Source organism: Zingiber officinale, chromosome 4B (assembly GCF_018446385.1).
Source record: "Zingiber officinale cultivar Zhangliang chromosome 4B, Zo_v1.1, whole genome shotgun sequence".
Classification (NCBI taxonomy): domain Eukaryota; kingdom Viridiplantae; phylum Streptophyta; class Magnoliopsida; order Zingiberales; family Zingiberaceae; genus Zingiber; species Zingiber officinale.
The window spans coordinates 104,286,526-104,313,575 of NC_055993.1; the positions used below are offsets into that span (position 1 = coordinate 104,286,526).

The 27,050-nt window shown below is 40.3% G+C and overlaps 2 protein-coding genes across 4 annotated transcripts in view; both read right to left on the bottom strand.

Annotated features, from left to right (window-relative positions):
• LOC121975853 (galacturonokinase-like) overlaps positions 1-9,332 on the bottom strand; it is a 28,563-nt gene extending 19,231 nt beyond the window's left edge. The window contains exon 1 of the mRNA XM_042527745.1: positions 9,255-9,332. The gene's annotated coding sequence lies outside the window, so the exon portion shown is untranslated. The remainder of the gene's footprint in view (positions 1-9,254) is intronic.
• LOC121975851 (YTH domain-containing protein ECT4-like) lies at positions 8,975-16,728 on the bottom strand. 3 transcript variants are annotated; one of them, XM_042527744.1, is made up of 11 exons: positions 16,579-16,728; positions 14,621-14,697; positions 14,497-14,529; positions 14,247-14,424; positions 13,521-13,597; positions 13,111-13,441; positions 12,900-13,015; positions 11,330-11,854; positions 10,940-11,152; positions 9,711-10,107; positions 8,975-9,354 (listed from the first exon to the last, which is right to left on the bottom strand). In XM_042527744.1, exons 2-10 carry the CDS (start codon positions 14,666-14,668, stop codon positions 9,733-9,735), a joined length of 1,896 nt encoding a protein of 631 aa, XP_042383678.1. In that variant the 5' UTR covers positions 14,669-14,697; positions 16,579-16,728; the 3' UTR covers positions 8,975-9,354; positions 9,711-9,732. The 3 variants fall into 3 exon arrangements, with proteins under 3 accessions (XP_042383678.1, XP_042383677.1, XP_042383676.1); XM_042527743.1 differs by having other exon boundaries at positions 9,125-9,342; positions 16,563-16,728; XM_042527742.1 differs by having other exon boundaries at positions 9,125-9,354; positions 16,563-16,728.
• Between the last annotated feature and the right edge of the window lie 10,322 nt (positions 16,729-27,050).

Sequence of the window (27,050 nt, forward strand, 5' to 3'; positions counted from 1 at the left end):
ACCGAGCTGAGCGAGTTTGACATATAGTATCAACCGCGGACAGCGATCAGGGCCCAAACCTTAACTGATTTTATCACGGAGGTCCAGAACGCTGAGCTTGACGCAACCTGGAAAATATATGTGGATGGTTCATCCACTCGGTAGAGTAGTGAAATCGGCATCCTCTTAATATCACCGCGAGAGGATATGATGCAATTGTCCGTACGGCTAGATTATTGGGCCACAAACAACGAAGCAGAATATGAGGCCCTGATAGTCGGCTTGCAGGCAACTCGGCATGTAGGAGCCACAAGAGTCCTCATCTACTCAAATTCTCAACTAGCAGCTTAGTAGTTATCAGCCGCATTCGAGATAAGTAACGCCCGACTCAAGCTGTATGCCGAAGCTTTCGAGAAATTGAAGATAAGTTTCCAGGAAGTGATTATACAGAAGATCCCCCGGTCGGACAACTAGGCTGCGGACGAGCTGGATAAGTTAGCCAGTGTATTATCGCCGATCATTATAGATAAGTCGATCGAACATGTCTCATTGGTGGCCCACATCGACAGGAAGGAATACCCTTCCTGAGCAACTAGAGGGCTCCACTGATAGAGTTCCTCCGATCGGGCGTCACACCAGCCGATCAGGAAGAAGCTCGCCTGTTAAAAAAGAGGGGTAGGCAGTTCATTCTGATTGGAGACTAGTTATATAAGTGTTATCTCAAGGTCGCTGCTCAAATGCATCGAATCGGAGGACATTTAGTACATATTGAAAGAGGTTCATCAAGGCTCCTGCGACAGTCATCCAAGCGGCAGATCACTGGCCTGAAAGATCTTGCTGGCGGGTTACTTTTGGCCCACATTGCAAGATGACATCACTCAGGCTATGACCACTTGCTTGTCATACCAGAAGTATCATAACATCCCGCACCGATCTACTGAAAAGATGAAAGCATCCACGGTGTCCTGGCTATTCGACCAGTGGGGCATGGACATCGTTGGACCATTTTCCATAGCGACCGGTCAACGAAGATTCCTACTCGTAGCAGTAGATTATTTCTCAAAGTGTGTGAAGGTCGAGTTGTTAGCCATGATAACTGAGCATATGGTTATCAAATGTATATGGCAAAACATCTTGTGTCGGTTCGAGATCCCTCGCCGACTCATCTTGGACAACGGAAGACAATTTGTAGGGTGGAGGCTCAAGGAGTGATGTGAGGACTATGACATTACACATGCTTTCAATTCAGTGGCTTATTCGTAAAGCAACGACTGGGCAAAAGTCACCAATAAGGAGATCCTTAGAGGACTCTAAGCTCGGCTCGACCACGCTGGAGACAGTTGGGTCAATGAACTGCCCAGTGTATTATGGGCTCATCGTACCACACAAAGAGAGGCAACCGACATAACCCATTCCATCTAGTGTACGGAGGTGAAGCTGTGGTTCCGGTGGAAGTTGGAGTAGAGGCCGACCAGGTGCAGCTTTATGACGATGAAAACGCCGACCGGAGGCTAATGGAGCTCAACTTGATAGATGAAGTGCGAGATAATGTCATTGTTTAACTGATAGCATACTAGCAGCGCATGAAGCAGAGCTACAACCCAAGGGTGATCCCAAGGTCATTCCAGGTCGATGACTTGGTATGGAAAAGAGTAAAGTCGGTCGGCGACGTCACTAAGCTAGAAGCCCCGTGGGGGACACTATAGAGTTATTCAGAAGCTTTGATCATGAGCTTACTATTTACAGGACGGAGATGGGAGAAAGCCCGAGCGGCCCTAGAGCGCAAACCACCTCCAACCCTATAAGGTTGGGTGAGAGGTGCGTGGTTAAATTTAGATACATTTGTGTAAACATACATCCTGTAAATGCAGGGGAACGATAAATAAAAATCCCAAGTGTCCAGACTCTTGCACCTATCGGCCAAATTAAAAGTTGAACGATGATTATAAACCCTTAATACGAAATTACTCAAGAAAAGTACAACAACCGAGCAGCGGCTATAAACCCAAGAGTCTACGCCAAACAAAGTCAAGCGGCGACTATAAACCCTTGTGTCGACGCAACAATCGAGCGGCGGCTATAAAAAAAAAGTCTACGCCAAATAAAGTTGAGCGGCGTCTATAAACCCTTGAATCTACAAAATCAACAGTCGAGCGACGACTATAAACTCTTGAATCGACAAAATCAACAATCGAGCGGCGACTATAAACTCTTGTGTCGACGAAATAACAGCTGAGTGACGGCTATAAACCCGAGAGTCTATGCCAAATAAAGTCGACCGACGACTATAAACCTTTGAGTCGACGAATTCAATAGTCGAGCGGCGACTATAAACCCTTGAGTCGACGAAACAAAAAGTCGAGCGGTGGTATAAACCCGAGAGTCAACGAAACAACAATCAAGCGGCAACTATAAAACCCTTGGATCTACAATGCAAAAGCCGAGCAGCGGCTATAAACTCGAAAGTAGACGATAATAAAAACCAAGCGCCGACTATAAACCCGAGCAAAATGTTATAAGAAAGTCGAGCGACGATTATAAATCCCGACTCCACCAAGCGACGGATAAGGTAGCCAATAAAGAGAGCAAACTGGCCATTCGACCTGCGCTTAGATGATCAGTGGGATGGTGAAGCAACCGATCACGAGGAAGATCAGGAGCGCAAGGATTCATACTTAGAAAACTTCCGCAAAGCGTTAAAAGATGGTACAACGCTGGACAACCTTAGGAGCTGAGCAACGTTGCATGGAAGGATACTTGGAATATTTAATAATATGACTTAGAACAAAAGCTAGGAAACCGCTGAACAAGAGCATCTTCATTGATACTTAGAAAATTTTTACAATCAGGGAAGTACGAGAGGCAGCTTAAAGAAGCTAAAAAGAAAGTTACTCGAGATAGTCGAGCACGTCGTCCGACAACGACTCGGTGAGCTTCTCTCTATTTATGATCTTATTGGTCAGAACAGGAGAAAGATAGTCGTTGTCTTTCAGCTGTTGAAAAGTCCTATCGATGCCATAGTTGAATAAGCGAAGAGCCCGATCGGTAAGCCTATCGTTGAAAGGGCCAAAATAGAGATAGTTGTGCTTGAGCACTTCAAACCGTCCAGGCTCTTCCTCTTGGTAGGTTTTGAAGGCCGCTCGGGACACCTCCAATTCAATTTTCAACGAAGCCAGCTCAGCATCTTTGGTGTCAAGCTGGAGTTTTGTTGCATCTTGCTCCGCGGATCGGCTATCCCGTTCAGTCATCAGAGCAGCCTCTGCCTCCTTCAGATTTTGGGCTAAGACCCGAGCCTCTTTATTTTTTATGTCTAAATTTTTGATGGCTCAGAGCTTTCTGGCGTTGGCAGAGTTGATCTTAAATTCAAAACTACTAGCATGCTTGGTGAGCCGATCGATCTATAGGACTTAATCATTATTCTTGCCCCTCTCTGCATTGAGTGCCCATTCGAAGCCCATTAGCCACTCGGAGCTCCTTTCCAGGTCGTCCTTTAGCTGAGTCATCTCTGTAGTTAGCTGCTCAAAATGAGCCCGGGAGGCCTCTGATGGGTCGCTTGAGGCACGCAGCTGTTGCACTTCGTGCTCCAGAAAGGCCAACATCTAGCACATGGTCAGACTTTCAACCCAGAATTGCATTAAAAATAGGTTAAGGAGTGCCGAGCGGGGAATACGCAAGTGAACACAAGGCTGATATACATACCCCAGTGGATTTCTGAGTGTAGACATCCGCAAGCTCGCCAGGAGGAATGGTCGCCGCGCGGGCCCTAGCATCAACCTATACTTGCGCCAGCGGTCCTTGAATTTTGACCTGGTGCTGGGGGAGTGCGGCTCGGTGTCATCCGGATGGCACCACTCGTCCGTAGGTAGATGGATGATGGTCGTTATGTGCTTACGTCCGCTCGGCCTAGATGGCTCGGAGGTAGCCTGTTTCGTGTACCTGGACATGGGGGAAGAGCAAATGGTGGATACCTGGGCAACTGGCAAGGACGATGGAGGGGGAATGAACACGACAAGCGACGTGCATATGGTCCCCAGGGGTAGGGCGGACAATGAGGGTGTCTGGTCGGATGATAAAGGAGTGGAAACAATGGCAACATCTCGCTCGAGAGAGGCAAGAGAGGGGGTTTCGCCCAGCTCGAAAGGTGGACGAATGACAGTAGGAACAGAGGTTTGTAGGGTAGAGGTTGCCAAACGAGACGATCCTTCCCCTCGGCGCCTCTTGTGTAGGTTCAAGATATGCTATAAATATGTTAAGTTCATGATATGCTATGTCCATACTCATGTATGTCCATGTATATGCTCATGATAAGGTTTATTCTTATGTATATGTTTATATCGTGCAAGTATGCTTATATATATATGCTCATGATAAAGTCTATTCTTATGTATATGTAATATGTTTATATCATGCAAGTATGCTTATATATATGCTCATGATTAAGTCTATCCGTATCCCCTTGGGACGGTCTAGTGGCTACCGCATGAGGTGTTGCCACCATGAGATCTGAGGTTCAAATCTCGACAAAGCCGAGGTAAATGTCTCCCTTATATACTAGTTACTATTCCAAAGGCTAGTAGGCGCCCGTGATTTACCTCCTCCGTGTTGGCCCTGAGACGGGTTGGCAGGGGCACTGAGGGCGAGCGTATTCGCCTTTTGCCACCATGATTAAGTCTATCCGTATGTTCATGTTTATGCTTATGTTATGCTTGTGTACATGCTCATGATTATGTTTGTTTATATGCATGCTTATGTTTATTCTCTCTTGCTTATGTACGATGACAATGCTTACATTCACGGTATGTTAGTAGGAATGCCCTAAGTTACCTGGCATGGGTTTCTCTTAGTACACTAGATTATAAATGCTAACTATTGCATGACATGGTTTTGAATATATTGAGTCTCTCGACTCACAGACTTTAACCTTTTTTTTTTTTTTTTTTTTTTCAGAAAATGGAACAATCGAGACAGGAGGCGTTGACTAGTGAATCAGCTCGGAACCATGACAGTACAACCTGAAGACCTTCCAATTTAAATTCCGCATTTAGTTATGTTGTTTTTGAACTGTCTATATAATTTTATTTGAACTAAAAAACAGCTATGGAAGTATGAGAAAGTGACGTCCGTAATTTTATTTATGAATTGTAAGTAAAAAAAACTAGGGGTGTTACAGTTTATGTAATTTTATCAAAGGCTCACCCGAGGTGGCCGACTCTGACAGTACCACAATTAGTGCCATTGACGCTCGCTCAGGAGGGAGTTTGGTTGTGACGGCTTAGGCATCGCTGGCTGCCGTTCGGCTTCCGCCCACCTCACTCGCTGCTGCGTGGCTTCCTCCAGCTTCGCCTATCGGATCGTCGGATTGGTCGACCGACAATAGGCCCCTACTCTCCATCTCGACAATGCCCTTGGTATTAATCTTCGCATCGACGATTCTGCTCTTGTCGCTCAGTCTTGCCCTCAACATGATTTGAATTGCAAGAAAGAAGGAAAAACTAGTTAGATTCAAAGATGAGGAAAAGAAAGAGTATACCTAGAGTAAGGAGTAGTCGCGTGCAGATCGAGCTAAACTCGAACACATAAAGGACACTCTCCAATAGCAGTCGGTGGATATGATATTTCTAACTGGATAGACTGGAAGCTGCTTGGAGGTAATTCGATTGTCTTTGATATCTCCCGAGCAACAAAATCTTCATCACTTTGCCAGCCGGTCGGGAAGTCTCGCCGAACGGGAAAGCGAACAAAAAAGTAATGCTCTCTCCAATACTTATTGGAGGATGACATTTTGTCAAAAAAGACAACACCCACTCGGGCTTAGAACAGAAACGTCCATGACTCGGACAACTCAGGGTAATAAAAGTAGTGGAACACCCGAGGAACTAAAGGAATGTCGTGCAGATGAAATATCATGATCACCCCGCACAGCAACCTAAAGGAGTTGGGCACCAATTGGTGTAAGGATATATGCAAATATTTACACACGATGGAGAAGAAAGGGTGAATAGGAAAGCGGAGGTCGGCGCAAAATTGCTCCTTGAAAAAGGGTAAAAAAATCATCGGGAGGTAAATGAGGTCAATCGTATGCAGAGAGGATAGCGATTTGATAATCGGAGGGGAAACAGTAAGTGAGTTTCAGCTGATAGATTTCATCCCCATTGAACTTGGACCCGATAGAAGTATACCAAAGCCCGGGATGGACACAGGAGGTTGAGGAGAAACGACCATAGAAAACAGGAAGAGAAGAAGATCAACGACGCGACGAGAAGGAAAAAGAGAGCTTACTGATAGAGATTGTCGGTGATGAAGAAGAAGGAGGAAATCGACAAAGTGTGTGCACAGAGGAGGAGGCTGACGAAGTAGGAGAACGACGATAGTAAGGGCCTATAAACCCAGTGAGCGATCGCGTTCGAACGAGGGTTAAGGGAAACGAGCCCAAGATCTGGCCGTTGAATTCGAAACAGCGTCTGTCACATCAACCTCGGATATCCGCCTATCACATCAGGCATGTGACGGTAGAGGGTGAGACACGTGGCGGCGGCAACAGGGGAGCATTAATGAGGCTTAATTAAAAGGCATGGCGTGCTCAGCAATAATGACTAGAGATTTGCACAATCTTCCAGAAATTGAGAGCACGTCAGCAACCAAGAAAAGGCACTCGTCCGAGAAAGCGACGAGGTGTGGAAAAATTTTTAAGTGTTGTCGCCAACCATCCCGACCAACACAGATCTCTAACTAAGTGATAGCCAGCGACGCCATTAATCCAGGTCGGTAATTAATTAGCCGAGCGGTGGCTCTAAACCCAAGTGCGTAAAGGATAGTCGAGCGGCGACTTTAAACCCAGGTGCCTAATTAGTCACCGAGCGACGCCTCTAAAACCATGGGAGAATCAACGTCAATGTTCACCATAACCGAGATGTGGCTCTAAGCTCAGGTCAGTAAGATAAAGTAAAACGACGACTATGAAAATGATATGAGCTGATCAACACCTCTAGAACAGAGAGTGCCCATTTAGGGGAAGGTCAACGAAGACACTGCTCGTCCAGTCAGTCGGACTTACAGTCACCTTCAACTAGACTTGAGGGGAAGGTTTGTGATGCGGTGATAAGGGAGTCCCACCAAGTGCGGGTCAAGGGTGGAGATAGCAACCGACGTAGAGGTCAAAGTCAAGGCGGTCAACAGCAGGGGACCAACGAACTCACCAAAAATGGCCCGAGCAGAGGTCAACTTCAGCTATTGATCAGGCTTAAAAGGCCCGATCGGCCAGGAAGCTCATCGAGGTAGATCGCTTGCCCGGATGGGATCATATAGAAAGAACATCAGATGGCGCACAATTGACGGAACGAGTGCAGGCCGACCAGAGTTCGTGTTCGGTCAGATAATAAACAATCTGCTGAACTAAAGTACTACAAAGAAGGCAGCTGAAGCTGACTAGGCGAGGTGCCCTGGCCGAGAGGTTACCCTGCTCGGCTACACAGTGGGCCCCTCCCATATCTCTTGATATCTTTCTAGGAGGTAATACCGCTGACAACAGTGCATGATCAATAGGCAAATCGTGCGTCGGAAGCTTCTACTGCCGTGTCAAAAATTGACATGCCCTATTAAGGTATGGCGCCAAAGATATTTTTCTGACATGTCCTTTCATAGGATGATTTGGGGAACGTGCCTACGCTTTGGGGAGCGTGTACGTCGCCTACTGTAGCACTATATAAATGAGGTTCATGCATCGACGGAGGTATGCGCTATTCATTATTCACGTTTGTGCTTTCGTTGCTACTGTGTTGCTCCGCCTTCTTCTACTATTCCGGTGACTGACTTGAGAGTCGGAGGGCCAACGCCGGAGATCTCTTCCCTGGCCCGGCACTGACGTTTCTTATGTTATAAATCAGAACCGAGTCTTCACATGGTCAACCAAGGAGTCGCATCTCCAGCCAACCTTTACGATTTTTGGACATGATCAATTTTGATAAAATTTAAAATTAAATTATGTTAATAATTTTATTTTTTATGTTAAAAATAAATTTAATACTTATTAGCAACTTTCTCAGGTCATTTTTATATAAATAATATACACTACCAAGATTATGAAAAACTTCTCTAAATACCTTGGACCAACGACAATATAAAATATATCTTTCTCGGTCTTATGACTAAATTCAAGTGTAATATAACAATTTAACAGCTACTGTAGCATGAAAAATTAAATTATTTTATTTCAATTAAAATTAATATATAAAAATATTATTATATTAAAATATTCTTTATTAACTTCCAAAATTACTTAAATTTTTTAAAATCTCTCAAGTCCATCAAAATTATTTTAAAATAATTATAATAACTATTTAAGTATTAAAATAACTATTTAAGAAATTATTATGAGAAGAGAGCCTACGATGAAATTATTATTTTATTACTTAAAAGTCACGAATTCAAATTTTAAAAATAATCTCTTATAAAAAAAAACATTCTAGAACTAACTGCATTTATCATTATAACTACCCATCATTTAATGATTTTTACAAAAGGTCAACCCATCAACCTTTTGATTTTTTATAATTTTTTTTTCTAAAAAGCAGCAAACTAAATCCAATAAGATTATAAATTGAATTAAAAATTCAAATCAAATAAACCCAAACCGGACTGACTCGGCTATTCATTATCAACCATGACATTGAAAAAATTAATTAATTCAATAACTGATTAAATTAATCAATTTTATATCGATTCAATTTGTTCAATTTTAAAAACAAAATTGGATCCGTTCGGTTTATCCAAAAAAAAAAAAAATTAATTTAATTTTGATTTATTCGTTTGTTTTTTTTTAAGTAATGTTCACCCCTAAACACGTGTGATGTAACATATTGTAAGCTCTTCAATATCAAAAAAATTATCCAATTCGATCAAAAACACAGTAGCAGCTTCACAGGGTGCTCCACAATAAGAAGCTTCCAAGGGATTTCACAAAGAATCACACTTGTTTCTAAGAAAAATTGCTTTCGTATTGAAGGAAGATATTTATTCCATTTAAACATGTACTCAGCTTAATCACATTTTCCTTGCTTTGGTAGATCATTTACCATGATAAGAAAAAAGAATAGACTTGTATATTTTTTCACCATTCTAGAGTATCATAATCCTACGAGAAACGAGATAATCCTCAAAAAATATGAAACTATGTCAACCATAGGCATGTACACATCAATGTGTTGTTTAACCAATTGCACAATGTGTAACGAGAAACAATGTTATACAAAGTAAATCTATGGGAAATGAGAATTTACCTCTTGGCGAAGCACAAAAGAATTGAACATAGATAGGCTCGGCTCAGCTTACTTTCGTCCCTACTCGAGCCAACAAATTTAGGCAAACCTGAAAAGCAACCTTCAACATACAAAAATTAGGATTATAACTTAAGCAGCAAAAAGAGCCTCTTGAAAATATCAATATGAAAGAACTTTCATCTAAAGCTTCTTCGAAGTAATTAATGTACTGTAATTGCAAGTACTAGGATCAGGAGGAATTGCAACTAATACGAGCCAAATTATTATTCTCTCATTAGAATGACTTTACAGAGGCTGGCAGACGTCTGCTCATGGTTGCAGTAAAAGAAAATAAATAACAGAAGGGAGGGAAATGGACAGCTGATGTACTTATTTCACCCTTTTTCTTTTTTTATTCCTTTTCCATTATCAATGACCGATGAAATGTACAGCTGCTTAAGCAATACTATAACTTACCTACTCAGCAGCTCATCAATTCCTACTTCACTGAACCAAGGCTTGTAGTCACAATGGCAGTTGCTGGTTTTATCATATCATCAGACTTTGGAGCAATGCCAATGCTCAGGGAATTATTTTTATCTTTTGACAGATCAGCGTCACCTCTTTCTTCCAATCTCAGAGCATGAGCAAAGTTTTTTGAAAATTGATTGATAAGGCTGCTAGGGTTCCTTTGGTCATCCCTAAAAGCTGCTGGAACAGGCCTTGCTGAGTTAGATAACCGATGCTGGAGGGCCTTCCTTTCCTGCATGGCTTTCTCTCTCTCCTCATAAAACTCAAAATCATCAAGAATTGATGCTTCATATTCGTGCTTCTTAAAAATACTTAGCATCTCTAAACCCTGTTCCAGTTTCACCTGTGTATATTAAAACAAACTAGTCTTACTACTAGAGCAAAAGTGTGCATAATTCGTGCAAAAGATAAACAGCTATAGATAATGCAGAAGGAAACCTAGATTAAGATTTAAATATGGAAAATTAGAAAATGACTTACAGCAGAAATTAAGTGTCTACAAGACCAGTGTTTTGGAGAATCACAGATTATGTGTGGGTGTGCTTTTCCTACACAAGGTTTCCTTGTGAACAAAAATTATGTCAACTAAGATTTTAAATTGCAGTATTTGATTCCACCCAAGCAATGTCACTGAGTTACATTACAAGCAATGGGTATTGGAGCAAGCAATACATAATAAATCAAAAGAACACTCTCAATTACTCACTCCCCTTAAGAAACATACTAGATTTCAGCTGTTTTCTCTAAATCTTATGAACCCTGTCTCAGCATCTTGATCAGACCTTTGCTTGTGTTGAAGAACTCTAATGGAGTATGGATTATAAATATCTACAATGAAATGCTTGACAACTCCTAACATGTTACTATATTTTTGGTCTCAACTACGAGGTATCCTCGCACCATATTGGATGTGACACCCAGTTCAGCGAGGTTACACCTTCTCAACAGTGCTATTATACAAATTTGAAACCGCGACCTTTGGTGAAAAGTCATCCGGATCTAATTCACTTAGCACCAGATCAAACAACTGTTGCTAAAGTGTTTCTATATTTAATGTATATAATAAATAGCTTTGCTAAATTTAATACTTTCAAATATACTTTGCACGAATTTTGCTTGATTCGAGTACCTAAAAATTAGAGTTGGTGGTTGTTTAGCCAAAATAAGAATCTTACCTCTTGGGTGTCTCTGCTGTTGGTGACAGGCTTATTGTCATTATTTTCAAGGGTAATATGTCGAAACAGATTGTTCGCAACATCTTTCACAATATGCCACTTGACTGGGAATTGACCATTCCACTTGTCTTGTTGCCAGTAATCCACACTTTTTTCAAAATCAACAGGTCCGATCATTTCAGCTACCCCACAGAATTGTGCACTTGCATTTACCTGTTTATGATTGGCAATTTTGTGCAACAAGAATTAGAATTCAGCAAATATACTAAATAAAAATAAGTTATTTGATGGAAAAAGTCACCGCAAGGAGTTAAGCAAGGAGTCACTGCATAATGAAAATATTTAATAAAGAAATTTAATAGAGTAAACAGGACATAAGCAAGGAGTTACCGAGAAAAAGAAGAAAACTGGGCAAGGGTCTTCTTTATTTTTTGCTTCATGGTATGAGGAATCTAACTTTCTGTTGCCATTGGAAGAACTAGCCCAAACACCATATTTGATGCTTTTGTGAACATTATCCTCAGTGTAAGATTTAATTATAAAAAATTTGGCATCCTTGTATTCTGTAACAAAGTCAGGACTATTATATAGATTATGATCAATCCCTCCAGAACTATTATTTGGATTCTCCAACAAAGGAATCTTTTCAGTCATCTGATTCTTTGTCCTATTAGCCCGTGGCCCTCTATTTTGTTCATTAAGAAAATCAAGAGTGCCATTGCAACTGCACAACAAAGCATTTCCTAATCCTTGCCTCCTACCTTTCTGGACAGCAACAGCTCCTTGATCCTTGATCTCTGAGTTGGGGAAAGATGTACCATATCTGTTACTGTGATGTACTCCATGAGGATAACCTCTTTCAAGAGAACCCACAGAAGACCCAAAACCATATGAAGATTTCTGTTGCAGTGAACCCTGGAAGTAAAGAGAAAATAAAGTGAGTATGCCATAAAGAAAGTCAGTATCCACAAATAGTTAGAAGAAAACACAAACTACTAGGTGTTCCATAAATTTAGTTTGAACCAGCTTGAGGCCGAGCATTAGAACATATGTAAAAATATGGAGGGGATATTTGTAATATTTTTTATGCAATCAATAATATATATATGTGTGTGTGTGGTGATATGCTACGGACCGTTCACTGTGGAACGGTCCGCAACCAGTTTTTCATGCGCCTGGAATTAATCCAAGCACCCTTAATTTTTTTTAAATATTTGGTCATGGCACCTGGATTTAATCCAAGCGGCTCGATTCTCTTTTTTATTATTATTTTTATTTTTAAAAATAAAAAAAATTCTTAAATCTTTAATCCAAAACATCCTAAATACATATATTATACCCCGTGAGCACCTAAAATTGTTTATCTGAACACTATAACCCAAGAGGGAAACCTGAACCCTAGAGGAAAATCTTATTAACTTAAATCCATTATAACCAAACTCCTAAATTCTAAAATCTTAAACTCTAAATATATATAATATACCCCGTGAGAATCTAAAATTTTTAATCTTGAGCACTATAACTCAAGAGAGAACCTGAATCCTAGAGGGAAATCTTATTGACTCAAACCCATTATAACTCAACTTCTAAATCCTAAAATTTTGAACCCTAAATATATATAATATATCCTAAAATAAAAAAAATAAAAAATTACTAAAGGAGTCCAGGTGCCTGGATTTATTTCACGTGCCTAGACCATGTCACCCACGGGCGCCTAGATCAATTCCAAGCGCCCTGAGTCAAATCCGGACAAATCCGCAGGCAAAAGTCTGCAGTGTATATATATATATATATAGATAAGGCAAAATCAAATAGGAACAAAGGTTCAACCTGCAATACATAGTACAAGAAATGTGACACAACACAAATAACTGAGATATCATAATATGCTTTCAAACACAATGGTATAACTATATAGTTTCCATCTTATCCAATATGACAAAGAATGAGAAAACACTACCAATCCAAAAGGCATGGTACTTTGTCCAAAAGAGAGAGTAGCAATGGCTTGTGGTGATGCAACTGATGATAATAATGGAGTTGCAGACCCTATACCTTCCGAGAATCTCAAACAATCTGAGCAGAACCAAACAAGAGTCAAAACATTAGCCCTCAATGAAGATTAATTTTTAAAACATATATATTATCTATATATATATCAATAGAACTACCTCCACCAGAAGAGTTGTATGACAGATGATACCCAGGTGTTGGAGTGAATAGGTTAGCATTGAAATTCAGTGTATCAGCAGGGAATGATCCTTGTTGATCAATTGACATTGTCCAATCAGCCTGTGAAATTGGAGTTGCAGAAGAGATATTGGTAGGAGATGGCTGTTGGTAGTATGCGCCTGAGAACTGGAATTGTTGAGTGGAATAAAGCTGACCATCTCCACTAATAGAAGGGAGTGCGGTCATGACAGGCGAATATGAGCCATACAGCATCTGAGGGCTATAACCATAACCAGGGTATACCAGTGAAGGGTTCTCATTATAGACACCCTATTTAGAAAGAAAGCTTCATTAGAACCAAACAAACAAAACATAGAGATAGGGTCATCATTTGGTAATTCATACTCACAGTTTGACCAACATCCAGGCTTTCAAGATTTAAAAGGTGAGAGTGGCCTTCCCAGTCAATAGCTGGGTTCTCATATCCTGAAAAAAGCATGAAACTATTGAAACTTTTGTGCCTGAATTCAAATTCATAATCAAGCAATATGATTTTTGATTGGGGCAAAAATGTGTTTGTATCCAATTTCAATTTCATAGTCAAACACCAAGGAGTTAGATTGGGACAACACAAACACAAACACGGAAAATAAAGATAAAAGTAATTAATAGCATAAAAGTACTATTGTGCTTCTTAATAATAAGGTATTAAGTACTGCATGCATTGTCTTATTCATCCTCCAAATAAACTAACATATCCATCATTTTACTATTTAGAATGAAACAAATGTGCACATCTCATATAGGTCAGATAACAACATCTGCACAACTATAATGAAGAATAAGAAACATTTTACTATTGTGCTTTTTAATAGTAAGGTATTACGTATTGCATGCATTGTCTTATTCATCCTCCAAATAAACTAGCATATGCATCATTTTACTATTTAGAATGAAACAAATGTGCACATCTCATATAGGTCAGATAAGGACATCTGCATAACTATAATGAAGTATAAGAAAACAACAAAAAATAATGTGGTAAAGCTTTGAGAATCTAGACGGTTCAACTTAGAATCAACTTATCATGATAATGCTAAAACACTCAAAAGTTGATAGTTTAACTAAAACTAACCTCCATAAAAGTATTGTGCTTGAGGAGAAAAGGTAACTTGTGGATACACCATGTTATTGTCACCAATTGCATCAGATAAACCCAAATTCCCTTGCATATCATCTTTTGTGATATACATGTTACTTGGATTATGTGAAGCATCAAATGTTGTCACTTTCTCATCTTTAATAGATGGCGACTGATAGAAGATTAAAGTTATCAGTGGCTAGAAATTGTAAAAAGACAAAATAAATATTAATGAAGAGGCTACCTGCTTCCTTGCAATGTCAACATTGACCGGCTTCTGTATGATGTTTGTAATTAACAGTGTCAATGGTTATATCAGTAACTAGAAGTTGTGAATGGAAAGGAATAAGTGCTAATAGAGAGTTTACCTGTCTACTTGAATTATCGATATCAACTGGTTTTTGTTCAGTGTCCATGGTCGATAATGATAGTGGCTCTATTGAGTCTATTAAATAAGCAAGACAATATATTAATTACATTCTAGCATGTTATGGAAGAAGGCAAATGCAAACTACTATAAATGCGCACATGTGCACAATTCAAAAGTTAAAGAATTGTGCCACAACCATACATGTGTGAGAGATATGCATGTAAAAACAAGTTCACAAATAGATAGGCTGTAGATTTCAATATGTCCCAAACCTCAAAGATTACATTACATCTCCAACATCAAATGTTGACGATACATACAAATTTCAAATGAAAGGTGACACTTGTTTAAAACTAGAATTTACTTTAGCTTAGTAGCTTAATAATGTGGCATCTTCATTGTATACTTATCTAAAAAATATTATAGGAATTGTAATGATGAAGTTACATTTTCAAAAAGATTCGAAAATTTATACTTAAAGAGAGTAAGATTGTGTTCCCTCTTATAACTAACTTTTCTAACAAAATAACAAGCAAGTTATATATGTACTCCATTTTGGAATAATTAAATAATATATTTCCACATTTATTTCACTTAATAATTTTGCTAAGCTTTTATCATCGAGTATGGTATACATGGTATTATGATTACATATTTGACCTCTATTTTTTTTAGAAAAAAAATGTGTATGCCATGTATCAGGCTTTATTCCAATTGCATTGAGCAATGTATCAGTCTTGACATATTATCTAGTCAGTATGTCTCATATGCATCACCCAAGGCGACAAAAGATTTAAATTTAACAAAGAATTGTGATGTTTCCACATATTGTAAAGTTTATGACTAACCAATGTTTAATTCAGATAGACTCAAATAGGTAAAACCCCTGTCATTTGAAGTAAATAGTACCTAACAATCTCAAGATAATGCATAACACTCTTGATCAGAATGGACGTTTTGATAAATAAAGAATTCAATTTATCCTAAATATTATTACTAGAGACCCAGTGAAACAAGGGTTTGGTGCCTAGTAAATATTTTTAAAATTTCCTAGTTCTTTCCTTCTATAAGTCTGAATGACAAACTCAATCCATAAGTAAAAGAAAAATTAATGGTCTGTTCCTGAGTTAAGAATTCAATATTCAGCGTGCAATTATTTGATATTTTATGTATCACAAAATTATATAGCTCATTGAATATGTATCCAAAATATTATCAAATTAATCAAATTGTATCTCTCAGTATTATGCATATTTTATTATATAACAATGGCGGACATTATTTAATATCTATATTGTTGTCCATCAGAACAAGTAGGCAAGCCATTATCCCATACAATCGTTGCCCTTGAGTTTCAGCCTCTCTAACAGGTCAAATAACAGACTCACATGATTCGTTGCAAACTATTCTGTCTCAAATAGTTACTGACACGTGGAATTCAAACTGAAGATTGATCGTCTACATAATCTCCAGAATTATGCAAATAAATTGCGGGCTTGTATCATAGACGATAAGTAAAACAGATTCTTCACACCATAACCGTATATCCAAGTCATAGCACCACCGAAACCCAATCATGATCACAGATCTCTCTTCTACCAATTAATCTCCTAAATCTAAAATACAGGGCAAAACTTAAACAAATAATACGAGCATTCAAAGGGAGATCTACGAAAACTCCCAAAAGGCAAACCGGATTACTCAACTATAAAATCCACCAAGTTACCCAAATCCTCAGATCGCACTATAGCAATAGCAAACAAAATAAAATCAGAATACGGAAACACAAAAAGGAAATCGTTTCCCACGTAGTTTAAACCGAAATACACAAACCGAACCCCAGAAGTAGCAATCTTTCAGAATCAAACATGCAAAAGATGCAAATTTAACGGACATGAAGACCCTGAAACCCATGAATCTGGTGAAAGAATAGGAGGTACCAACGCGATCCGGCACCTGTTGCGTCGCCGTCATCACGAACATCGATCTCCAGGCTGGTCTCCCTCGTCGATCCCTTCGCTTACGATCTCGTCGCAGGGACCAGCGGGGAGAGGGTTTTGACACGATGGAAGCGGATGAATCCAATAAGCGTTTTTTATTGGGAGAAAGGATAGTGAACGGAATCAGACAGTTATATTTATCGTATTTCGGCATAATATTTAACATGGCCCCTGAAGTTTAACAATATTTTTAAATATTTTATTAATGTAAAAATACTCGTAAATTTTTATTTAAAAACTATTTATTGTTAATTGATAAAGGCATTTTAATAATAAAATAAGAATTTCAAGAAATATTTTAGTATTAGTAAAATTTAAGGGTTTTTTTTTAAAATCTTCCTTAATATTTGTAAAAGATAAGGATAATTGACCAAATTGATATATTTTATGTTCAAAAATTATATTTTTGAGATGATAATGATTCTAACAAATTTGTAATTTTGATTTGTAAACATATTTACCAATAAATTTTTTTGATGAAAATATATAAAATCTATCAAAAACTATTTTAATTCATCCCAATTGTTAAATGTGTAATATTTTTTATATCTCTGCAATGCCGATTGAACGACAATTTACCAAAAGGCGTAGCTTGGATATTATATTTACCAATAGATGTATAGTAGTTTAGATTATACCAAAAGATGCAGATTTAGAAATTTAATTCCCAAATTACCCCTCTAGCTACATGGCAAACACCTTTTTCAATCACCATTATCCATGCATCCAAGCCACAAATAGAATTGAAAATTATATTGTGCTTCGGATGCACGTCCTCTCACCGTCTCTCTCCCTTCATCCCTCTGCGTGGTGTTATAAACACGAAAGAAAAATGAACCTCCTGCGCTTGTCATTCTTGCTCGTGTTGGTTGGCGGGATTGCAATAGACGAGTTAGGGTTTTGCGATATTACCGTAAGAGTTTCAAGAGGAAACCAAAGGACAACTATAGTTAAGAACGCCAACCGAGAAGGACAAACTTCTAGCAAGAGGGAAATTAGTAGAAGAATACATGTAAAGATTTAGCCATGTATGTTATAGATTTATTACTGAAAAATAGGGTAGTGATGGTAAAAAAAAAAAATACAATATTGTTGTAAAGGGTGATGGGAAAAATCGTTGTTATGGTTTCTTTTGGTTGTGTGGGAAATAAATATTCAACAACGCCTGCAATATGATGTAATCAAAAACGTAATTGATTTAAGTGTTGTTAGTTTCTGAGGTTGTTAGTTAAGTTGAGCTAACCATTTTTTATTTAGGCCTCGCATTCTGTCACTGGTGGTCCAAGTTTAAAGCAAGAATTGTCTGCTTCAATAAGGGCCCGATATCATTGATATCGGGCCCAACGTGATCTTTGGTTAAAACTTCGCTTTTATATCATATAGATCTTTTCCTCGCTCAACCCTTCCTAGTGGGTTGAATTGAGCAAAATTACAAATTAACAACAGCACCTGATTATGTAGTTATAAATTTTCTAAATTACTTTGTATTTTATTTATCAGGGACGATCATATAACTGAAGAAATTCTCTCTGAGATATGGAATACACTTGATACAAATTGTAGCATTGGACATGGAGCTAATGCAGGAGAATTATCCAGAACAAATAATCCATCATCTTCGCAGTATAGTTGTGTGTCTAACACAAATAGAAATAGAAGCAGTAATTTCACATTTGATCTAAATGAAGAAGCTAGTATTCAAGAAGATGATGTTCTGAATCCTTGTGCAACACTTGGTGATTACTTTGAGCCTACTTGGAGTGAGGAGGAAGGGTATTATAACCGAATTGGAGAGGAATTGCTATGTAATACAGATATACAAGAATTCTTAGCTGATGATATACAGATTGAACAATATAAAATATCTCCAGAGCAGTACAGTGACTTAGAGTTGGAGTTTCCAATAGCTGATGATCCATATATTCCAAATTCTTGATTGCTCTAAAGGTCAATTGAAGAGGCAACAGATGAGCATGAATTTTTTCTTGGACAGAGTTTTCCTTCTCGACAAGAGTTCAAGAATGCTCTTGTGAAACATGCCATGGTTAAACATATGAGATATAACCCAGTTGACACTCGAAAAAATAAAGTAAAAGTCGTCTGCTTTAATCAATCGTGTAAATGGAGAGTAGTTGCCCGGGGTGATATAGAGTTCATTGTTACGAAATATATAAAGGAACACCAATGTAGCACCATTAGGGAAAGTGCTGATCATCAAGCATGCTCTTCATCCTTTGTAGCTTCTTTTGTTGAAGAGCAATTTCTTGCTAATGAACAATACAAGCTAAGTATGATTATAGCAGATATAAAAGCTAGGTTTGGAGTGACCATATCATATAGAAAAGCATACATAGCTCGAGAGAAAGCGATGAAGAAAGTCGTTGAAGATTATGACCAAGCATATAGAGATCTTCCACTATATCTGCGTGAGTTAAGAGTCAGGGATCCTGAAACCTATATGGTACTACACAGGAATGAGGATAATCAGTTCCAACGATGTTTTTCGGGTTTTGGAGCTTGTAGAAGAGTATTCAGGTCTTATCTTCACAAATTGATTGGAATTGATGCCACACACCTAAGAGGCAAATATCCGGGTATGTTGTTGATGGCTACATCAATTGATACTAATGACAATATCCTCTCAGTAGTCTTTGGAAGCGCTGAAGTTGAATGTGGGTTTGTATGGGAGTGGTTTTTGGATCATTCGAAGAAATTCTTTGATGTTGAGGCAGAGTCAATGAGCATAGTATCAGATAGACATCGCGGCATTATATCAGTAGTTAGGAAAGTATACCCTACCGCCCATCATGCTTTCTCTTGCCACCACATATCTTGCAATATGGTAACTGATACTTGCAATAGGTCAGGTTTAGGCCTGTTTTGGGCTGTAGCTCGAGCAAACACAACACTTCAATATGATCTCATAATGCATTCCATGCTTGGAAAACATCCAGATGCTCAGAACATTGAGCCTAAAAGATGGGCTAATGCACACTTTAGTGGCAGAAGGTACATAATGCTAACCACCAATTGTGTAGAGAGTTTAAATGCTTTGTTCAAGGAGACACGTGTGTTGGTGCAAGTTGCACCAGAATCAAACCTAAGTTTTGATGTTGTCAAAGGTTCAAGTTAAGTCTTGTTATGATCTAACAAGTTAACTGAGTGTGCAGGATGTTTACTCAACCGGGAAAAACTTAGTTGGAGGCTAGGCAGGAGAAATCTTAGCAGATCGTGGAACCCAGGTGCAAGTCCAAGTAGGTCGAGGGGACCCGAAGCTTGGCAGTGTGATCGAGAGGTCTGGAGGACCGAAGATCAAGATAAAAGTCCTGGGGAGCCGATCAAGGCTGAGTGAAAAGTCCAAACTAGATCTGGAGGATCAAAGTTTGGCAAGTAGGCTGAGGTAAACAAACTGGAGGAGCGATAGTGAGGTCGGGTTCCCGAAGGGAACAACCTTAGGTCGCTGATCCAACTAAAGAAATCGAGAAATGTTTCCAAGTTGAGATCAAGACAGTTCTACTATCTTTCATATTACTCTTGCTTTATAATATTATTGTTCTAACATCTGTTTTGCAGGAGATATTTTGTCTTAATACTGTTTTATAGGTTCGGCTGGATCGGTCGACCGAACAGTAGTATCGGTCGACCGAACCAGGCAAAATCAGAACAACATTCAGATTAGACCAGAACAGATCAGAGTCCGATCAAAGTATGATCGGTCGACCGAACAGTAAGATCGGTCGACCGATCCATGGTGACTCAGCATTGGCCAGCTCATTAGCACCGATCAGAAGAAGAAGGAAAAAAGGTTGATCGGTCAACCGAACCGGAGGACCGGTCGACCGATCCAATCAACATTAAATACATCATTAAAAGAATACCTCAGCTAATTGTGACGAACAGGGAAAAGATCCTGTTCGATCGACCGAAAGGCATGATCGGTCGACCGAACCCTTAAAGAGCATTGATTGTCGGAGATCGAGCCAGCGTCAGACTCCAACCAGGAAGGAAGGGAGCGGGTTTGGTCGATCGAACAGAGGGATCGGTCGACCGAACGCCCAAGGCACCTGTAAAATGAGGCTCAAAGTTTCAGGCCAGAACAACTCTTCTGATTATCTAAAAAGCTCTTCTTCGCGTACGGATTGTGCTACACATCTTCAACAGCTCAGCAAGTCACTCCGTCCGGAAGTACCGACCAAGCTACATCCTACGCATACGATTGTCGGTATATTTATTTTCATATTGCACTTAAATTAAAATAAGATAGTAGGAGTGTTACTATCTTATTTCATTGTACTTGTACGATCTGCTTCTTTCCGAAGATTTCGGAAAGAAGGGTTTTAGTGCTTTGCCCATCGATGTGGTCGAGGGCCGCGGGCCTTCGAGTAGGAGTCGAGCTAGGCTCCGAACGAAGTAAACGACTTTGTCTCTTTTCTTATTTCCGCTGCACGATTTTGATTTAAAAAGTAAAAGAAAAGTTTTAAAAGAAGCGATATTCACCCCCCTCTATCGCTCGCATCTGATCTATCAATTGGTATCAGAGCCTCGTTAGGTCTGAAGTAACTTAACCGTTTTTCAAAGCATTTTTTAAAACTTTCTCTTTTCTTTAATTTAGATTTTTTTTTTGTTTTTCTTATCCTCTCAAGTCTGGGAAATACTTTTCTTTTAATTTTTTTCTTGCAAGGATGTCAAACTCATATAAAGAAGGATATAGTACTGTCCGATCTCCACTATTCAAAGGAGAAAATTTTAGTTATTGGAAGAATAGAATGGAGTGCTATTTGAAATCCGACATCGAGCTCTGGTTCACAATCTTGAAAGGCTACACTCCCCCGATGAAAGATGGAAAACCTCTTGAACCTGAAGATTGGACTCCCCCAATGATCAAGAAGGCGCAACTGAACTACAAGGCAATCAACACCATTCAGTGCGGGCTTACAATGGAAGAATTGAATCGAGTCGGCCCCTACGACAATGCTAAAGAATTGTGGGACTCTCTAGTCAAACTACACCAAGGAACCGACGACTCGAAGGTAACTAAACGGGGCTTACTTTTAAATAATTTATTTAATATAAAAATGTTTCCCGGAGAGATGGCCTCACAACTACACGCTCGACTGAAGGACATACTTAATGGTCTCCACCTGATCGGACACAACCTGGAAAACCGCGACACGATTAGGTATGCCTTAAATGCCTTTCCGAGGAATGCTTTGTGGGCATCAATTATAGATGCGCACAAAGTCTCCAAGGATCTTTCAATTCTTAAGTTAGATGAGTTATTCTGTGAATTGGAATTACACGAACAATCTAATATAAGCCATGTCGAGAAAGGTGTAGCTCTGTATGCAGATCCAAGCAAGGAGACAAAATCAAAAACCAAAATCGAGTCTGAAGGCGAGTCAGACTCTGACTCAACAAATGAAGAAGAGTTGGTCAACATGGTGCGAAGACTTCTGACGAAGAAGAAGTTCAGAAGAAATGTCAAGAAGACTCCGCTCAACCAGACCCAAAACAAATCAGAAGTGATTTGTTACGGGTGCAACAAAAAGGGACATTTCAAAATCGATTGCCCGAACCGGAAGGAAGAAAAGCCCAAATCGACAAGACGAAAGAAGGCTCTTCAAGCAACTTGGGATGAGACTTCTTCCGACGAATCCGACACGGAGCAAACGAAGCACTCGAGCCATCTTACATTTATGGCAAGAAACGAAGATTCTGACTCCGAGTCCGATGAAGAGTACGAGTCCGAGATCGACCTCAATTCCGAGAGAAGCCCCAGATCGGAAGATCCAAATATGGTAATGATTTATTCTAAATCTAATTTGCTTAAAGTAGTTAAGTGTTTATTTAAAAAATTATCAAAATCGGAAAAACAAAATGACTTGTTACTTAAGAAAATATACCACCTTAAGCAATAAGTTAACTTGAGTGACTCGACTAACCAAGTTCAAGTCGGAACTTCAACTCAAGTTGAAAAACTTGAGGAAGAAAATTCCGACTTGAAAGGACAAGTTGAGCGACTCAAGAAAACGTTGGAAAGGTTCGAACTGGGATCCAAGTGTCTAAATATGGTACTTGGGTCGCAACGAGCCGTGTACAACAAATCAGGACTTGGCTACAACCCTAAGCAAATAAACAAATTATATTTGTCTTTAATAGTCAAAAAGTTAGAAGTCAAGTCCAATCATGGGTCCAAACAAAACATTTAATCAAATCAATTAAATCAAACCTCTACTTGGTCCCTAAGAGTCAAATCCATTACTTAGATAGACCTTATCTAAGCTATGACTTAGGGGGAGCAATTAGAAAAACAATTCAACCAACTTGATTAACCAAACTCATATACTTAGGATTGTTGGGATCTTAGATGGTTAGAGGGGGGGTGAATAGCCTCTTTGAAAACTTAAACAAAATCTTTCTTAAAGAAAAACTTGTTAGCACAGCGGAAGTTGAAAACTAAAACGAAAATGAAGGAAGAAAAGCACACACAGCAGACACAAAGATATACGAGGTTCGGGGATAACTTGCCCCTACTCCTCGGCGTGTCCGTAAGGAGGACGACTCCTTGATCTTTCGGTAGATCACACGCCGGACAAAATCCGGCTAAAGATGTCTCCTTCTGGGTGGAGCAACCTCTCAACAGAGTCTCAGTTGATTATAGAATTAAGCACAAGACTTACAGTGGCTGAGAAGAATAATCAGATGAGCTTACAGCCACGCGGAGAAGAAAACGGAGCAGAGAGCGCACAACAACCTTCTTAGCAAGGAGCTCACAGCTTCACCAACTTGCTTTCTCAAAGGATTGATCGCAAAGAAACAGAGAATCGGTTCCTTTTCTGAACCTCTCTTCTTCCTTCTTATGTCTCTCTGCTTCACTGGCTCGAATCACCACTGCCTGTAGAATCGCTGCTGCCAACAAGACGTAGCCAATCACCTCTCCTCCTCATCTGGTTCTCTGAACCCATGCCAATGGAAATCTCTGGCATCTCTGGATACGAACCAATGAGTAGAGGTCAAACTGAGCGCAGCCCAATCGCAATCAGAAACCCAGTGAACGTTGATGCCTCAAATGCATCTGTTGCAGCAAATCACAGTGTAAAGAGCACTTGTCTTCTTCTCTTAATGAAGCTTAATTTGAATTCAACCATGAGAGTGTGACCTGCAACCTGCAAGCTAAAAAGACTTACAGCAGATGGTTAAAAACAGACGGGTGAAAACAAATACGGCAATCAGAAAAAGTGCATGCAAAACAAACAATACCGTGGGTCGGTCTGCAGACCGATCCATGCTTTCTGAATCACCGCTGATTGGTCTCCAGACTGATCCATGCTTTCTGAATCATCGCTGATCGGTCTCCAGACCGATCAGATGTTGCTCTTTCCGAACGCTGCGGACCGATCAGCACTAATCTGATCGGTCCCGGACCGATCGGATGTCGCTCTTCCCAGCGCCTTACGACCGCGGTCTCCGATCGATCAAACTCCTGAGAGCTGCGATCGATCGATCGGTCGCAGATCGACGAATGTCGCTCGGTAGCCATCGACGATTCTGATCGGCCGGCACCGATCGGTGTCCAGCCATTGGATCGGCCGCCGACCGATCCGGTTTCTGATCCGGCCGAGCCCTCTCGACCTAGTCCGGAGAAACGAGCTCGCCCTCTCCGACTTCATCTCGTCCTAGAGAACGAGCTACCGAGCCCTCTCGACTCGCATGCCAAGCTTTCTTCTTGGACTTTTCAACACCGGATGTCCATCACCCTTGATCCATCTGGATTTTCCTGCCCGGCTTCACTCACGGGACTTCCAATGCCCGGCTTCACTCACGGGACTTTCCAACCGCCTAACATCCCGGTTAGGACTTTCTCAATCGGTCAACCAAGTCAACCTAGATTAGTAATCAATCTGAGTTAAATATCGATACAAACTTAAATCGGTGTCAACACAAAACAACATCCATGTCAGATCACAATCTCCCCTTTTGTTGTTTGACAACACGATTTAAGTTTAGATCGAAATGCTCATATACCCATAATTTTAGGGAAATCGGATCCTCCCCTAAGACGGATATACCTTAGTTATCTTCTCCCCCTTTTTCATATTGACTCGATGAAGTCAATTCATCGCTTAACTTAACTTAGTCAAATAGGTGCGAATTAGGTAAGAGGATTCAAAACGACTCAAAGTCATCCTCTCCCCTAAAATAAACCTTTCATTCATTTCTAAACTTAGTTATCTTCTCCCCCTTTGTCAAACACCGAAAAGGAGCGAACAAAGTAAGATAACTTTAAAGAGCTCCCCCTTAATCCATACTGTCTTCTGCTTAATCCCCCTAGAATTCCTTCTAAGTGTATTTTAGGACAGTAACTGAATAAAGAAATAAAAGACATATGAAGAGTATAGTAACAACCAAGAAAAGAACAGCAAATATATAAAGAAGAATGAGTAGCATAACAGTAAGTAGCATACAACCAGGTCAGGCATAAGTATCTAGCAACCATCATCCAAAATATACAATCAATATGATCATAAAAAAGTATCAGTCATCTTCCTCAAGACGAGGAACATCTCCAGTGTCGGCTGGAGGAATATCTTCCGGAGGCGGGATGCTGCTGCTCGAAAGTGTATGGTCCGGGTGGTGCTGCGGAGGTGGGTACCTGGCCATCCACCCTCGAAGCAGTTGCTGAGTCACCAACTGCTGGCTGCGTAGATCGTCGTAGCGCTGGTCAATCCGTATGCGTAGTCCATCGAACTCAGCAGCCATCATCTCCTCGTGGCGATCAAAGCGACTCTCCAGCTCGGCGATCTGCCAGCGCAGATCAGGATCGTCCTCGCCAAATGCAGCAGCAGCAGCAACCTGTCGTCGAGGTAACTCACCTAGTGCCCTCCCATCCTTCCACCTAACTGCCCCATCCTGTCCTAAGATTCCATACTTGGAAAATGCACGTTTCCCAAGTCGACAATCCTACCTAACCATCTTGACCATCCTCCCCCTAGAGACGTCAACACCCAGGGTCTCAAGCCAATCAGTAATTACATGCCCATAAGGCATATAGATGGTGTAACCGCTCGGGTCGCTATGGGATATGATAGAAGTATAGACACTCGACATGACATCAAAGTCAAGATGCCTACGCAACCTGTAAAGCATCAGACAATGATACGGTCGAATCTCTGCCAATGGTTTAGAAGTAATAGGTAGAAGACAGTTTGTGATAATTTTGAAAAGAATGTAATCAGGAGCAGAAAGGCCAAGGGCTGCAAATGTAGGAAAGTCGACATCTAACTCATCTAATCCATCCGGTCTCGGATGTCCAAAGAAGTACTCATAAATCGAGTCAGATGAGACATCAAGAGGATGAGGCACGGGTTCAGGCAAAGAAGGATAGAATGAGAACACCGTCCCTGAACACATACGACAGCCTAAATAACCAAAGAGGGCAATTAAGCTGAAATCAACGTTTTGCTTAGCCACTCTTGATCTATAACTACCATCAATAGTCTGATGAAGGTTGTTATAGAATTCAGAAACTAGGTCAAGGTTGATATCCCTCTCTAAATATACCAAGGAATCAAGTTTATAGTAGGCTATGGTCTCCGTAATTGTTGGACAAAACTCATTCATGTATTTTTTATCGACTGATCTACATGGGAGCAACTTGAAGGTCCTTTCCTTAAAGGATTGTTCAAACTGTTGGTTGGGGAATCTCCCCGAACTGGATGGTTGAGGTCGGGAAGGAGCAGCAGGAGATTTGGATTTGGATTTCTTGGTTGGTTCCTTAGAGGTTCCCTCACCACCAGTGGGTTTCTACCTAACAATAAGGACAATGGGAACAAGGAAAGAGCACCGGTCATGGGCAAACCACCGAGCACAAACCGAGCACCACCCCAAATCACTGAATCAGTGAGAAATGAAACAAATGAAGTACTAACGAGAAATAGAGCTGATGAAGTTACCTTGGAGCCATTTCTCTGGTTTTCGGAGAAAGAAGGAAATGCTGAGGCAGGAGGGAGTCGTCTAGGGTTCGGCGATCAAGGGGAAGAAGAAACGGGGGAAAAGAGAGTCGGCTAGGGCTTCGTAGGTAATGGAAAAGGAGGGAGTCGGGAGGAGTTAAAGCCAGGGATCGATCTATTCCCTGATCGGACGACTGTTCGATCAGGAGAAATCCTGAACGATCAGATTCACCCGAGTGAATCGGCGACACCTGATCGGTCAGTGGACCGATCAGGGATCATCCTGATCGGTGCCCGGACCGATCAGTGGGCTTTCTTCATGCGCTGATCGGTCACTGGACCGATCAGATACCAAACAGAGAGTTTGGCTTCGTTCTGGATCGGTCGACAGACCGATCCAGACTTTCCTGATCAGTCTGTGGACCGATCAGTGTCTGATAACCCGATTTCAGTAATTTCAGTAACTGAAATACTGAGC